We start from the raw sequence: 17,150 nt of genomic DNA on the forward strand, positions 1-17,150 counted from the left end.
CAATAATTTGTCAATGGCCCCCAAACCATTTTAAAATTATTATAATTCCCTTTTTGTATAGTAATTGTTCTTTCCATTTTGTAAATGTGACACAACAAATTCCACCAGAAGGTAGTTAAGTCTACTGTAATTTCAAAAGTTTATTATTGCTTGATGAAATTTGACTTTTTGTTCTCATTGATATGGTGAACAGAATTGTATCATATGATAATGCTACATGATTTTCTAGTAAACAATTAATTTGAGACCAAATTGATTTCCAAAAGGCCATGATACAGGGACAATAGAATATTAAATGATCTAAAGTCCCTGCTTCGAGATTACAATGCCAGCATCTATTAGACTTAGAGCTATCTAACTTTTGTAATCTAACTGCTCTATGTAAAAGGAAAAACCAAGTTTGTCTCATAGATGCGGACACCGTACATCTCATTCTCCAAGACGAAATTCGTGGCCATTGAGATGCAGAAATTTGATGCTTGATCTCAATGCTCCAAATGTCCCCAAGTCCATTTTTAGGTTTTTTATTTACAAATCCGTTTATCAATTTATACTACTGTGCAGCCTGGTGTCCCAAGAAGTACACCTGAAAGCATAAGAACTCCAGACTATACTGGTTATTTCCATTCAGCGAACCCCTCCTGAATAGCCTGCTTCAGTTGCAACCATCTAACTTTAGGGCTGACTCTGACACACCCGTACCTGCCACCCAGACCTCTCCACACCTTACCTGGTGGTCTAGTGGTGAAGTGGGGCAGGAGCGATCTTCCTACACTCCTGCCCTGTTCACAGCTGTTAGCAAAAATGGTTGCCGTGATTTCCCACTGTAGTCTCGTGAGACCACGGGAACTCATGGCAGCCATTTTTGTTTGGGGCTCTGCACAAGGCAGGAGTGTAGGAAGATCACTCCTGCTCCGCTTCACCACTAGAACACCAGGTAAGGTGTGGAGAGGTCCGAGAGGTGGGAGGGGGTGGGTCAGGGTTTAGAAACTCGCAAATAACCGAAATCACGAGTCCTAAACTGGCGAATATGGAGGGAGGCCTGTTTGGTGTTTTTTTTAGAAAAACCAACCCAAGAATTATAGCATCTAATTAAATCACCACAGAAAACACTGCTACAAAGCAATAAATGTAAGGTTGTGTAACACTCCTTAAATATCACAGGAGTATTCAGACATAGAATAAGGAATGTTCTAGCAAAGAATGTCTACATCTGTTGATAAGAGTGAATCATTCTAACACCTGCATGGCTCATACAGTCCACACAAGATAGATAGGGAGGAACTAATTCAGAGGTTTGAAGAGAGATCTAAAAAAGTTGGACTAATATCCTGCCTGCACACACACTTTATGTATTTTTCTTTTATATGTATTATTTACCGGTGTTCCTCCACTGGGTTAATAACAGTAGTCCTAATTATGTGGACTAGAAATATAAGTTTGTGTATCATTGCATTGTTTCCTGGAATGGATTTGTAATTGCTTATGGTTCTTATTTGTTGTAATAAATGAATAATCTTATAAATAAAAAAAAAGATAGATAGGGAAGAATCATATATATATATATTTTTTCAACTTCTTTATTCATTTTTCTATCATGCATCAAGTACACAATATTACATCAGTTAAAACTTGTATACATCACTTGAATTTCTAATGTCATCTTACATACATAAAATTATACCCTCCCCACCCTCCCTTCTCACATATATTTTAATCAAAAATATCGTATAAATATTAAATTCTTATCTATTTATTAAACCTTTAATAAAACTTAATACTACCCCCCTCCCCCATGTATAAATGTACTTTCAGTGGAAAAAGGTGTCTAATCATTGCAATATTTTGTCAATAGCCCCCAAATCTTTTTAAAATTATTATAATTCCCTTTTTGTATGGCAATTGTTCTTTCCATTTTGTAAATGTGGCATAACGAATTCCACCAAAAGGTATAGTTAAGTCTACTGTAATTTTTCCAATTACTGGTGATATGTTGTATGGCAACTCCTGTCATCTATATATATAAAATCGGAGGTATGTATGTGTGTATGTATGTGTGTGTGTATGTGCCGCGATCACGCAAAAACGGCTTGACCGATTTGAACGAAACTTGGTATGCAGATCCCTCACTACCTGGGGTGATATGTTCTGGGGGTCTCGCGGCCCACCTGCACACGTGGGCGGAGCTACAAACAGAAAATCAGATTTTACCCATTCAAGTCAATGGAAAAAAATGTAAAAAGCTGTGGGACCGATTTGAACGAAAATTGGTATGCAGATCCCTCACTACCTGGGGTGATATGTTCTGGGGGTCTCGCGGTCCACCTGCACACGTGGGCGGAGCTACAAACAGAAAATCAGATTTCACCCATTCAAGTCAATGGAAAAAATGTAAAAAGCTGTGGGACCGATTTGAACGAAACTTGGTATGCAGATCCCTCACTACCTGGGGTGATATGTTCTGGGGGTCTCGCGGTCCACCTGCACACGTGGGCGGAGCTACAAACAGAAAATCAGATTTCACCCATTCAAGTCAATGGAAAAAGGGGCGTGGCTTGGAGCGCGCACAACATGGCAGCTTAACCGCAGCGCTCCTCGCGTCCAGGCAACAAACTCGAGAAAACTAACTGTTTTACTTTGCTCACCCGAGCTAAAATTAATAAAATATAACAAAGGAAATGGCTGCGACGAGACAGGGGAAGCCTGAAAAGCCGTGTACATCGGCGAAGAGGTCAAAGATAACCCCCGTGTCACCGTCGAGTGTGCCGATCCCACTGGAAGCTGAGGAATTAACTGAAACATCGGATATCATGGCTGAACTATTTAAAATCAAACTTATGTTGACAGATAATGCCTGCAAACTTTCAGAGGTCAAGGAAGAACTGCTTAGTCTGAAACAGGAATTTCAAACTGACAGGCAAAGAATATCTGTGATAGAAGATAAAATCGGGCAGCTGGAAACCTTCACACAAAAGTGTGAAGAAGAAAAAAAAGAAGTAACAGCTTTAAAAAATCAACTGATAGATATGGAGAACCGAGGGAAAAGAAAGAACATCAGAATACTGGGTATGGCTGAAAATCTTGAAGGGAGAGACCCTGTACAGTTTCTGGAAAACCTTTTACCTAAACTGTTACAACTAAATTCTAAATGGCCGTTAGAGATAGAACGTGCCCACAGAATCCCCACAAGAAAACCAGTAAATCAGTCTGCTCCTAGACCCTTAATCTTCAAAGTATTAAGGTACCAACAAGCTTTGGAAATCTTAAAGGTCGCAAAAGCAAATAAAAACTTAAATTATTAAGGATCTAAATTGATCTTGGTTCCAGATTTCGCCAAATACACTGCAAATATAAGGAAACAATTTCTCACATTCAGACAGCAATTAAAAGAAAAGGGCTACATGTATGGACTATATTATCCGTCTACAATGAGAGTGTCCACTGGGAATAAATCCATATATTTTCAAGATCCAGCAAAACTGAAAGAATTCTTAACACAAGAGGAACCAATGTTAACATGAAAAAATAGATTAAAAGATAATTCTCAACTGAAGAAGAAAAGGAAAAATACAAGATAATAGGAAAAATAAGAAGATGGATAAAAGAAGAAAAAGACAATGATTTTCAAGATCCTGGAAAACTGAAAAATAAAAGGGAAGTTTCATCTGAAGATAGGAAATAAAAATGCAAGATAAAATAAGAAAAAAGAAGATGGTAAAAAAGAAACAAGAAGACAATGATTACTAACAAAATGAATTATTTTTAAAATGTTTGAATATCTTTGATTTAACAATTATTATAATATATTGGATGTTATGAATTAAATTATATATAGATTTTATTCCATCCAATTTAAAAAAAAAAAAAAAAAAACATTTTAGAATTTTTAATTAAATTATTATTAATATACTGGATGTTATGATATACTGTATATTATAATATATTAATAATAGATATCAAACTATTTATAGAATTATTGATTCCATATTTATTACTGATAATATTAATTGGGGGGGAAAATATTGGAATTGATTAACTGAATGGGAAATCATTATAACATAGACATTAATTATAGAATCTTATTGATATAAATATATATTTTATTTATTATCTATTCATATTACTATGAATGATGATATTTAAAAATGTTTAATAATGATTTTATAGAAATTTTTAATACTGTCTTAATAAGAACAGATATGTCTAATTTATATATATGAATATTTGATATATGCGAATTAGAGCTATATATATATATATAGAATTTATTGAAGGAGTAACATATTAGTTATATCTAAGATTTCAAAATATTAATATGATTTATCCAATTATAATTGATATGATTTATAATATACAATGGGATTATTAATGAAGGGATAAATGAATAATAGGGTGGGTAAAGAAATATGGAATATATTGAATTAGAGGTTATTTTTTTTAAATAATTTATGAATGATTAGTTGCCTGGGGGAGGGGAATTAGGTTTTGCATGACCAATGTGTGTTCCAGGTCAAACATTGATAGTGGGAGGGTGGGGAGGGAAAATAAAGGGAGGAAATGGGGATCAATATATATTAATTGTGCTAAGATCTAATCATGTATATTATCATAGAATATTGGTTAAAATTTAATTATAAATAAGATGGATATAAAAATTTATTCTATGAATGTCAATGGTTTAAATCATCCTATTAAGAAGATGAAAATATTATCATTCCTTAAAAATCAAAATGCAGACATCTACTTCATTCAAGAGACCCATCTTTCTGAAATTGAATCTAAAAAATTATCTGGGGGTTGGATTTCTAAATGTTTATTTGCACCGGCTTTAAAGAAAAAAGCTGGAGTGGCTGTTCTGATAAACAAAAAATGTAATGCAAATTTCAAATTAATAAATTATGACCCCTTAGGTAGATGGGTGCATATCAAAATGGATCTGGGAAATACTACCATGGATTTATTCAATTTATATGCTCCTAATACGAATCAAATGGAGTTTTTCAAACAAATTCAACAATTACTTTTACCACTGGCTACATCTAATTTAATAGTAGCAGGGGATTTCAATGCTGTAATGGATCCAATTTTGGATAAAAAACCAAGTAGAATTATGAAATCATTAGGCTTAGATAATTTGATTCAATCTTGTAATTTAGTAGATATATGGCGAATTCTTCATTTTAATGATCAGGAATTTTCTTTTTGTTCTCAGGTCCACAAATCCTTTTCACGAATTGATTATATATTTGTTTCCAATAACTTAGCGCAGCGTGTGTTAAAAGCAGTAATAGATCCTATTATAATTTCGGATCATGCTGGTGTGTGGATTAATCTTCAAAATTATGATATTGAACATTTCAATTCAATTTGGAGATTTAATAATACTTTTTTAGCGGATTCAAATTTTCTCGAAGAATTTAAATTAAAAATACAAGAATTTTTTCAAATTAATGATTCGGATAATATTAATGCTGAGATCTTATGGGACGCTTTTAAAGCAACAATGAGAGGAAATATTATTTCATATTCAGCATATATTAATAAACAACATAAAAAACATTTTCTTGAATTAGGAAAACAAATTAAATTATTAGAAAATAAATTAATTGAAAAATGGGAAAATAATATATTACAAGATTTACTAAAACTAAAAGTTAAATATAATGAGATTTCTTCTCAATTTGTGAGGAAAGATTTATTTAATAAACAAGTTCAATTTTACGGAAATTCAAATAAAGCTGGAAAATTATTGGCAAATTTTCTTAAAGCAAAAAAAAGAAAATCCAAGATTATTGCAATTAAAGATATACAAGGTAATACACACACTAACAATAAAGACATTTTAATACAATTTCTTGATTTTTATAAAGATTTATATTCTTCTGAATCTTATGAAAATAAAGAACGAGATGGACAAAATTTTTTAAATTCATTTATTGGACCAAATGTTCCAGATCTTATAAAAAGAAGTTTAGAAGAACCTATATCTTTAAAAGAAATAGAATCAGCATTGAAGAGTCTCTTAGAGTTGGATCCGCTCCAGGTGGTGATGGTTATACGGTTGAATTTTATAAATCATTTCAAAACATTATTTTACCATATCTATTAAAGTTGTATCAATATCAAATGAATAATAGAAATATATCAGGTACTATGGCTGACTCACTAATTATTGTCTTACCAAAACCAAACAAAGATCCTACCTTGGTTTCAAATTACAGGCCTATTTCCTTATTAAATGTAGATGGTAAATTAATTTCTAAAGTACTAGCAATAAGATTGGCAAAAGCTCTTCCTTTCATTATTGATGTACATCAAACAGGATTTATTGCTAAAAGACATTCATCACACAACACTAGATTAGCATTTCACTCTTTAAATTTAGCAAAAACTATGAATGATCCAGCTTTTATGGTATCTCTAGATGCAGAAAAAGCATTTGATAGAGTAGAATGGAAATTTATGTATCAAGCTCTAGAATGGTTTGGATTAGGTCCCGGTTTTATTAAAATGATTCAAACTTTGTATAGCTCTCCTGGTGCAAGATTATATATAAATAACAATTTATCAGATAGATTTAACTTGCAAAGGGGAGTTAGACAAGGATGTCCTTTGTCCCCCTTACTTTTTGATATTGTTTTAGAACCCTTGTTAATTGCAATTACCGTAATCAAACTAAGGAGATAAAGGGAATCCCATTTTCTAACTGGGAATATAAACTTTCTGCATATGCAGATGATATCTTATTATATTTAAGAGAACCGGAGAATACTATTCCAAGTTTACTTAATCTTCTAGAGGAATTTGGAAAATTTTCTGGATATAAAATTAATTGGAGTAAATCAGAAATTCTTCCAATTAATGTTCACTGTACCAAAGGATTATTTGATTCATATTCATTTATTTGGAAAGAAGAAGGATTAAAATATTTAGGAATTATGATCAAAAATACAATTGATGATACAGTCAAAGAAAATGAAAAACTTTTATTGAAAAAAATTACAGAAATGTGTGAACAATGGAATCCTTTACATCTTTCATGGTGGGGAAGAGTTCAAACAATTAAAATGATGATATTGCCTGTGGTTTGTTATCAAATGAGTATGATACCAATATTTTTTCAGGGGTCCTTTTATAAAAAATTAAACAATATTATTACAAAATTTGTTTGGTTTGGGAAAAGACCCAGAATTGCTTTAGTATCTTTACAAAGACCAATTGTGGAGGGAGGGGTAAATTTTCCAAATTTTTATAGGTACCATCAAGCCTATATTCTAAGACAGGGTATGTATTGGATCCTCCCAGATCTCATGGAGAATGTACCAGATTGGCTATATTTAGAATGGCGGCTCCTGTTCCCATTACATTTAGATCATTTAATTAGTATAACAATGCCTAGAAGATACAAAGATAACAGAATTTTATTAGACACTTGGAAAACATTAAGATATATAAATAACCTATCACCAGATCCAATTTGTAAATCACTAAATCAGTCTATTTGGGTAAACTCCAGGATCAAGATTGGCGGATTTAAGATCGTCTGGAAACAATGGATAAGTGCAGGTATACGAACATTAAATGATGTCATTTCAGAAGGTTCACTGCTTAGTTTTTCACAATTGCAAAATAAATTTGGCTTAAATAAATCACAATTTTTTAAATGGATGCAATTGAAGCAGGCCATTCAAGTAGGGTTCCCTGAATGGAAAAATCTTAATACTCAATATAGTCTGCAGGTTTTATGTTTCCAGGCGGATTTCTTGGGTCACCAAGCCGCAAAATGGTACAAATTGATATATGGATTTTTAAATAAAAAAAAGAAAACTGGTCTTAGGGGTATTTGGAGTATTGAGATTGGACAGACAATTTCTGCATCTCAATGGCCACGATTTTGGTCCTGGAGATTAAGATCTACAAAGTCAGCATCTATGAGTCAAACATGGATGTTTTTATTACATAGAGTGTTATGGACCCCTACGCGCCTGCAAAAGATAGATAATACTAGATCCAATAGATGCTGGCATTGTAAAATAGAAATAGGGACGTTAGATCACTTAATTTTTTTTTGTCCCTGTATAAATGCCTTTTGGAATCTGATTTGGCCCCAAATTAACAAATTACTAGAAAATCATGTAGGACTCTCATATGATACCATACTATTTGGCACTGCAATGAGAACTCAGAGTCCGATCTCAGCAAATAATAACAAGCTGCTATTAATATTGACAGGAGTCGCCATGCAACAAATCACTCAAAATTGGAAAGACTATACCAAATTAAATTATACGTTCTGGTGGAACTCTGTCTGTCATATCTACAAAATGGAAAAAGTAATAGCATTACAACATGGGAATCTTCATAATTTCATGAAAATTTGGCAACCATTGACTAATTATTCTAATGATTAGACTTCTTAGCACATTCACAGTACTTATATAGGAATGGGGAGGGTTATGCATAATTTTTGGAATTATTAATTGTAAAAATGGGGAGGGATTTATAACTTTTGATTATATATAATTTATAATATATACTGTGTATAAATTAATGTTGTATTAATGATAGATACAATGATATATAATAATTAATTATATTACTTGAAACTCTATTATTGTAATAATTGAAAATTTAATAAATAAAAATTAAAAAAAAAAAAGTCAATGGAAAAAATGTAAGAAGCTGTGGGACCGATTTGAACGAAACTTGGTATGCAGATCCCTCACTACCTGGGGTGATATGTTCTGGGGGTCTCGCGGCCCACCTGCACACGTGGGAAGGGTGGGTTCACCCAAGAATGTATATGTTCTTGCTCCTGGAGGTGAAACTAAAAATGTTGTTTATAATCAAGTTTTGTGTTAGTTGTATTGTATTCATTTTGTCAAATATTTCACATTATAATTTGAATATTGTACTTTTTATAAAGCTGTAAAAAAATAATTTCATTCACCACTATAAAGTATCTTTATTTGAATCCATTTACAGTGTTATTGCTATAATTAAATACCCTTGCAACGCCGGGGCATCAGCTAGTAATCAATAAAAGTTTATTATTGCTTGATGAAATTTGACTTTTTGTTCTCATTGACATACTAGTTGCTATGAATTTTACAGGAAAAAAGCAAACCACTGATGTAAAAGCAGGCATGAATCCTTCACCTAAGGGAAAAAACAGAAAAATAAAGAAAGAGAAGACAAGGCAGTGGCAACTTCTCTAGAAGGAAAGAGGTGTCAGCTAATGATGCTTTTAGACCATGTTCAAACAATTCCAAGTTTCTTAAGACAATCAAAACTTGATGCACAGAAAAGTAAAGCATATTTAACGTTGGAGAGTCCAGTGGAAACAGCAATCCTTCTAAGCCTTAAAGGAGTTCGTTCCATCATTGCCAATCAGTGCCAATCAGGGGGGGCGGATACTTGAAATGGGCAGACTTGGTGGGCTATAGCCCTTTTCTGCCGTCATTTTCTATGTTTCTACTCTAGAAAAGAATGCCGAAAGACTGGACTTCTTGTTTAGCAGGTTGTTAGCAAGTGGAAAGACCACTGGACAGACAATTCGTGATCATAAAGCACTGGCTACATCAGGGTGTAGTCATCCCTTGACATAAATCCTCACAGCCCCACGTCTTCCTTCTTCAGGAATTTAGTTATTCTTGCGAAATGCTGATCAACGTCAGTGCTTTATGATTCCCCGGCATAAGATAAGTAATTTTTGTTCCTCTAGCGCCTGATTAACTCATGATATAAAGTGTTTCAATTGCATTTCTTGCATTGCACAAAGCTAAAATATATTCCACTACTTTAAGAAGGGAGGTTTTTTAAGCCAATGACATTCTCTTGACCCTGATTGCACACTACCCAATATCTGAAGGGGAGTTGTGGGGCTCTGAGGCTTTTTACTTATCTTGTGTGGATTATATGGAGCCCTGCAATTGTTAGAATGATTCATTCTATTGATCAACAGCTCAAACACTCCTTATTCTATGTCTGAATACTCCTTGTGTGAGATTTAGGAGTGTTACAGGGCCTTACATTTATTCCTTTGTAGCAGTGTTTTCTGTGATAATATATACTTTTCTTATACATATATAAAGGCATTCTGATCTTTTTAATATTTCATGCATTCATATTACTAATAACTGGAAAGACCACAGTAGACTTAATTTTAATTTCTGGTGGAATTCGTTGTGTCACTTATATAGAATGGAAAGATCACTGGTGGTACAGAATGGAAAGTATAAAAGTTTTATAAAAATATGGGAGCCATTAACATCTTTTTGTCATGATTAAATGCAATTTTTCTATTAATTATACACCACTTAGTGTTGAAAGAGGGGAAGGGTTTAATGGGAGGGTTTATGATCTTATAATGAATAATGGGCTTGGAGGGAGGGTGGGGGGGAGGGTGGCATTTATATTTATAAGATACAATGATAAGATGTTCAAGTGCTCTAATTAATAGTGTTTATTATGAATTCTGTACACTTGATGAAAATTTAAAAATGAATAAAGAATTAAAAAAAATAATAATAATAATATTTCATGCATTACCTCTTTGTTTGAAGTGCACATAATGTTTTCACTCAGACTCGAGGAGGGAAATTCCTTATTTTCCTTTCTGCCCAAGACAAGGATCCTCTGGCCATTTGACTGCAACGTATCTAGAAAACTGACACAAACACCATGCAAGAGCACATTGAAAATAGAGAATAACATGGTGGCGGTTACCCGCGGCTAGCCGCGTTTAGCCACGGGTAACCCGCCAAAACGGTGACCAAAAAAAATGGTCACCGCAAGTTCGGGGACAAGGCAATTCACCGCCCCATGAGGCAGTGAATGGTAGCACGGGGCGGTGAACCATCTGGAACGTGCAGTGAACGAGCGGCAGCCCACTCTCTCCCGCCGGCCGGCCGACCATGCATCTCCCTCCCTCCCTTCTTTTCCCTTACCTTTTCTTGTTAAAACACGCGTTTTCTATAAGGCTAGGAGCTGTATTACAGCCAGAGCCTTGAAGTCAAGTCGCGTTGCACACTGGAAAAAGTCTCCTCTGACGCAACTTTCTGTTTCCGGTTGCATCGGAGGAGACTTTTCTAGCCGGCAACCCGACGCGACTTCAAGGCTCCGGCTGTAATACAGCTCCTAGCCTTATAGAAAATACGCGTTTTAACAAGAAAAGGAAAGGGAAAAGAAGGGAGGGAGGGAAATGCACGGCTGGCCAATGGGAGGGAGCTGCTGGACCGCGTGAAGGGTGCTGAGGGTGGGGGGAGGGAGAGGAGAAGATGCTGAAGACGGGGATGGGGCCGGGGCGGTGAAAGAGACAACGGGGCGGTGACGGGGCGGTGAAGGGGACGGCAGAGACGGGGACAGGGCGGTGAAAGGGACAGCGGGGACGGGGCGGTGCAGAGGATGGTGGTCCGGGGACATAATTTTTCCCCGTGTCATTCTCTAATTGAATGCCAATTTCTCTAGAACTAGAGATAATGTCATTAGTAGTTGTCCTGTACTGCACTTGCTATATAATATTGGTTTCAAAGCAGCTATACACATTTTACAGTTTTATATAGAATAAAAGAAATTATGTTCATTCTCTGTACACTATTTATTCAACAGATGGTCTTATGCTCCACGGTACGGCAAAGATCCTTCATAAAGTAGCACAAAATAAGGATGCGTAACAAGAGGACATTTCCCATGGTAACAAGAGGACATCTGCTAAAACTTAGGGGGGGGGGAAGATTTCATGGGGACACCAGGAAATACTTCTTTACCGAGAGGGTGATTGATATATGGAATGGTCTTCCACATCAGGTAGTCGATGCTAGTAGCACGCTCGACTTCAAGAGACGATGGGACAAACATGTGGGGTCGCTACAGAGGTATGATAGAGGATAGTTCCTTGAGGGTGGAAGGGATCACGATTGGGCAGACTTCTTGGGCCGTCGGCCCTTTTCTGCCGTCATATTCTATGTTTCTATGTTTGCGCTGATCTACTTGGCTCCTGAGGACAGCCTTACAGAGAAGGTTCTGCTGACAGCTTGAGCACTAGAAACGTGTCCAATCATTACACAGAGCTTATGCTAGCACCACCTTGTAATGGTTCAGAGTTCAGACCTAGAAAGCTGAAGACCTCACTCACTGTGTACAAGGAACAAGTCCCCTAACTTCCCTGTGCTCTATGATTAAAGAGTACAGAGAACCCTAACCCTAACCCCCCACCCTATCTTGATCTTATACTATTAAGGGAAAAATGGAATCTATTTGTTATAATAATTTGCCAACTTACTTACAGGCAAAGAAATCTTTAGTAGCCTGCAATATTAGAACTGAAATTTAAATTCCGTGAAGAGAAGAACCTGAATTACCCTGGATGAGTCAATGAAGTCCCATAGGAAGGCTCGCTTAATGCTTCAGAGCGCTCATCGCACGGCATACATGACAGCTGAGGCTGGGCTTGCATGTTATTTCCAGACACATTGCTCTTGAGAGGGCACACCAACGTATTGGACAGACTGAGTTCAGCAGACTAGGAGAAACAAAACTTGGGTAATATATCAGCTAAATAGAGATTAACAAACTAAAACCACAATAGGAAGGAAAATTGGGCAGCTTCATTGTATCCTACAGGCTTTGTCACAGTCTGTGTTCTAATATAAATAAATAATTTAGACACGTAGGCACCCAAACTCAGTAAAAAAAAAAAAAAAAAAAAGCCTTTTAAACAATGGTTTTCACTGATTTTCAAGTGCCTAAAAAATTGGTGCCAAAATCGTGACTCCATAGGCGCTTTACGGTGCCTAATGCCACTGTAGGCGTGGCTAACACTGGAAGCAGCGTTAAGCGCCATTTCCAGTGCCTACCTTTGACAGAGGCGCAATTCTCTAACTGGCGCCATCACGTGATTGACGCACGGTCAGCAGCCTACTACTTATGGGGAATTTAGAAAACACCTAAAAACATATCTGTTCCTGAAGTACCGTATTTTCACGCATATAACGCGCGCGTTATACGCATTTTTACCTACCGCGCATACCCCTCGCGCGTTATACGCGTGAGCGCGGTATACAAAAGTTTTTCTACATAGTTCCCACCCCGCCCGACGCCCGATTCACCCCCCCATCAGGATCGGTCGCACCCCCACCCCGAACGACCGCTCGCACGCGCTCCCACCCGCACCCGCATCCACGATCGGAGCAAGAGGGAGCCCAAGCCCTCTTGCCCGGCCGACTCCCCAACTCCCCGACAATATCGGGCCAGGAGGGAGCCCAAACCCTCCTGGCCACGGCGACCCCCTACCCCCACCCCGCACTACATTACGGGCAGGAGGGATCCCAGGCCCTCCTGCCCTCGACGCAAACCCCCCTCCCTCCAACGACCGCCCCCCCCAAGAACCTCCGACCGCCCCCCCAGCCGACCCGCGACCCCCCTGGCCGACCCCCACGACACCCCCACCCCCCTTCCCCGTACCTTTGGAAGTTGGCCGGACAGACGGGAGCCAAACCCGCCTGTCCGGCAGGCAGCCAACGACGGAATGAGGCCGGATTGGCCCATCCGTCCCAAAGCTCCGCCTACTGATGGGGCCTAAGGCGCGTGGGCCAATCAGAATAGGCCCTGGAGCCTTAGGTCCCACCTGGGGGCGCGGCCTGAGGCACATGGGCCCAACCCGACCATGTGCCTCAGGCCGCGCCCCCAGGTGGGACCTAAGGCTCCAGGGTCTATTCTGATTGGCCCACGCGCCTTAGGCCCTACCAGTAGGCGGAGCTTTGGGACGGATGGGCCAATCCGGCCTCATTCCGTCGTTGGCTGCCTGCCGGACAGGCGGGTTTGGCTCCCGTCTGTCCGGCCAACTTCCAAAGGTACGGGGAAGGGGGTGGGGGGGTCGTGGGGGTCGGCCAGGGGGGGCGCGGGTCGGCTGGGGGGGCGGTCGGAGGTTCTTGGGGGGGGGCGGTCATTGGAGGGAGGGGGGTTTGCGTCGAGGGCAGGAGGGCCTGGGATCCCTCCTGCCCGTAATGTAGTGCGGGGTGGGGGTAGGGGGTCGCCGTGGCCAGGAGGGTTTGGGCTCCCTCCTGGCCCGATATTGTCGGGGAGTTGGGGAGTCGGCCGGGCAAGAGGGCTTGGGCTCCCTCTTGCTCCGATCGTGGATGCGGGTGCGGGTGGGAGCGCGTGCGAGCGGTCGTTCGGGGTGGGGGTGCGACCGGTCCTGCGAGGGGGGGTGGTGAATCGAACGTCGGGGGGGGGGGGCATCAGGTTTTCAGGGTGGGGACAGGACTTCAAGGGGGAGAGGAGAGTTGGGGCGGGCGAAAGGAGAGTCGGGGTGGCCAGAGGAGAGTCGGGGCGGGTGAAAGGAGTGTTGGGCAGCATGCGCGGTATACGTGTGTGCGCGGTATATAAAAATTTCTGTACATAAAGTTGTGTTTTTCGCGCGCTATACCCGTGTGCGCGTTTTACACGGGTGCGCGTTATCTATGTGAAAATACGGTATTTAGGTAACTGACCTATACAATCTTATTCCACAATAACTGATCTCTAGCGCTGTTAATAACTAGCTTCTAACCTTGTTAATTCTACTTAATCTGTAACATCTTTTAACCATTATAAACCGCATAGAACTTCACGGTCCTGCGGTATATAAACTGTTATTATTATTATTATTTAAGGTGGTTACAGACAACGGCGCCAGTTAGAGAATCTGGACCTTAAGAAATAAAATATTATGCACAATATCTACGTCCATTGGTGGGATATCTAAGCAGCAGCGTCTGGTGATTGCGCAGAACGCTAGCAGGCAGATGGAAGTGGCCTAATGGTTACAACGTCAGACTGAAATAGGAAAACCTGGGTTCAAATCCCACCAACATTCTTTCTGACCATCAGTAAATCACTTTATCTCCCATTTCCTCTGGTATCTACTTTGATTGCTGGGACTTCTTGCATTCTGAATTACTAAAAATGTTGTAGCCACTTTCAGCATTATTTGGATGGGAAAATTTGGTCTTACCTACTAATTTTCTTTCTTCAAGTCCTACCAGTTTAGTCAGAACATGTGGTTCTGGTCTGATGTGGCTACCTCCTGGGTCAATTGGAGAACTGATGATCAGTAGATCTTGGAGGTGAAGGTGCACAAGTGGGAATACTCGGAGGAATCTGGATGGCTCCTCTCCTCCACATCCTGGTGGGCTAGATATCGTTACTCCACTCCCATGGCAGAAAAAATGAGGTAGAAAGAGAGCGAGAGTGCAAATGGGAGATGGGAAGGGTGAGAGGAGCAGAACAACCTGGACTTCTCTAAGTATCACTGCTTGAGGCACCTTTAGCAGACTCTGGATGCATCCTTGCCTTCCAAACTCTACTGGTCACCAGTTCTTCAGCAAACTAGAACTACTGGTTCTGGACTAGTCTGGTGAGGATAAAAAGGAAATTTGGCTACAAATCGAAGGAAAGATTAGGTTCTTATCTCAATAAACTTCTTTCTTGTGGATGTGTCTAGTAATCCTGAAAGCTAGGGTTATGCATCTGAACCCACAAGTTGGTTGCAGAATGCTATCAATCATCTTTCAACTCCGCCTCCTACCCAGGGAGTTGCTCCTGCCCCCAAGCAGCTGGCCCACTATTAAGCTCGGCCAAGCCGAGACAGAGCCCAAACAGCCTGCGCTCAAGCCCCTGATAAATCGGGGATGCGAGTAGGTACACAGGGGACAGTCCCTGAGATCCATGAATACAAAAGCAGGCTGGTTAGCTATGTGTTACCAAGGGCTGATCCTACTAGCAGCAGACTGCCATCCTCGAGTCTGCGTCTTCTCCCAGGCAGGGGTCTCAACAAGTAGGAACCTCTGGGCACCAAGCCTCCAATTGAACACCAAGAAGAAATACTCAAAAATAACTAAACTACAGAGCAGAACAGAAACACTTCTGAGCAACCTGCTTGCACAAAAAAAAACCAAAAAAACAACTGAGGAGGCAGGAGCAGCTCCCTGGGAAAGAGGTGGAGTTGAAAGATAATTGACAGCATTCTGCAAGCAACTTGTGGGTTCAGATGCATAACCCTTGCATTCAGGACTACTAGATATATTGCACTAGAAATAATAATTTTATAGATAGATATAGGCCCAGGACTATGCTGAGTCTCATGCTTACATGAACTATTTCACTAAAAACATACAACCCCCCCTCCCTCCCCCCCGAGAGAACCTTAATACAATTCAACATCTCAGACCTTCCTGGATTCTTGGAGAATAAGAAATTGAACTAATTCAAGTGCAGCTCTGGCATCTTCTGTTGAATCATGACCCAGCTTATCACCACGTTGAATCTCTTTCCTAAAGAACATTACAAGAAATGTACAGAAAGGGAAGGGTATGGAAAGTTATAATTAAATTTTGTTTCTGGAGGACTTTCACCATAATCAGTTGTAATTAAGGGTGATATTTATTATGGCTTACTGTGTACTAATGACATTAACATGTGCTATCTGCCACTGCAGCCCAAGGGAATAAAATAATAATAATAATAATAATTTATTTTTATATACCGCTTAACCAGCAGTTTACACAATAGGTACTCAGCATACAATATAATAATAACATCATATATAATAAAATTCTAAGTAACTAATACAAGCATTAAAATTAATTAATAAAAAAACACAATATAAACTAAAATAAGTAAAGATAAAAAGATTTAAAGTACATTATAACTACATGATAATCTGAAAATCAGTAATGTATATTATATTGTTTAAATAAGTGGGTTTTAAGATCTTTTCGAAATTGACAGTAAGTAAGAAATGGAGAAACAAGAAGATTCAAACATGAATTCATTAATCCTGCTTGGAATGCTAAAGTCCTATCCAAATTTTTTTTTTTTTTGTAAAATAGGCTATGGTGACAGATAGCACAAGAAGTTTTAGTATTTGTTAGTCTCTTCGTTGCACAGAATTTTGGTTACTGCTACTAGTAAATTTGGAACACAGTCCACTATATTGAAAGCAGTGTTAATATTCTATTCTAAACTACCAAAATTATACCTCTTTTTTTACGGTGATTTCCTTACATAAAAATGAATATTGAACTGTGAAATAATGTAACACAAGACAAAACAGCATCTGTGTCCAGAAATGTAAAATGCCTTCGGATTATGCTACGCAATTTTATTCA

At 38.6% G+C, this 17,150-nt stretch overlaps 1 protein-coding gene across 8 annotated transcripts in view; it reads right to left on the minus strand.

The window, feature by feature from the left end:
- Window positions 1-17,150, minus strand: part of REXO5 (RNA exonuclease 5) — an 85,708-nt gene that overhangs the window by 27,786 nt on the left and 40,772 nt on the right. For all 8 annotated transcript variants that reach the window (XM_033962921.1, XM_033962920.1, XM_033962917.1 and 5 more), the window contains 3 exons: window positions 16,211-16,313; window positions 12,363-12,523; window positions 10,552-10,669 (listed from right to left, as the gene is read on the minus strand). In XM_033962921.1, the coding sequence (XP_033818812.1) occupies window positions 10,552-10,669; window positions 12,363-12,523; window positions 16,211-16,313 (382 nt within the window). The remainder of the gene's footprint in view (window positions 1-10,551; window positions 10,670-12,362; window positions 12,524-16,210; window positions 16,314-17,150) is intronic.

The sequence above is a fragment of the Geotrypetes seraphini genome, chromosome 11 (assembly GCF_902459505.1).
Source record: "Geotrypetes seraphini chromosome 11, aGeoSer1.1, whole genome shotgun sequence".
NCBI classification, from domain to species: Eukaryota; Metazoa; Chordata; class Amphibia; order Gymnophiona; family Dermophiidae; genus Geotrypetes; species Geotrypetes seraphini.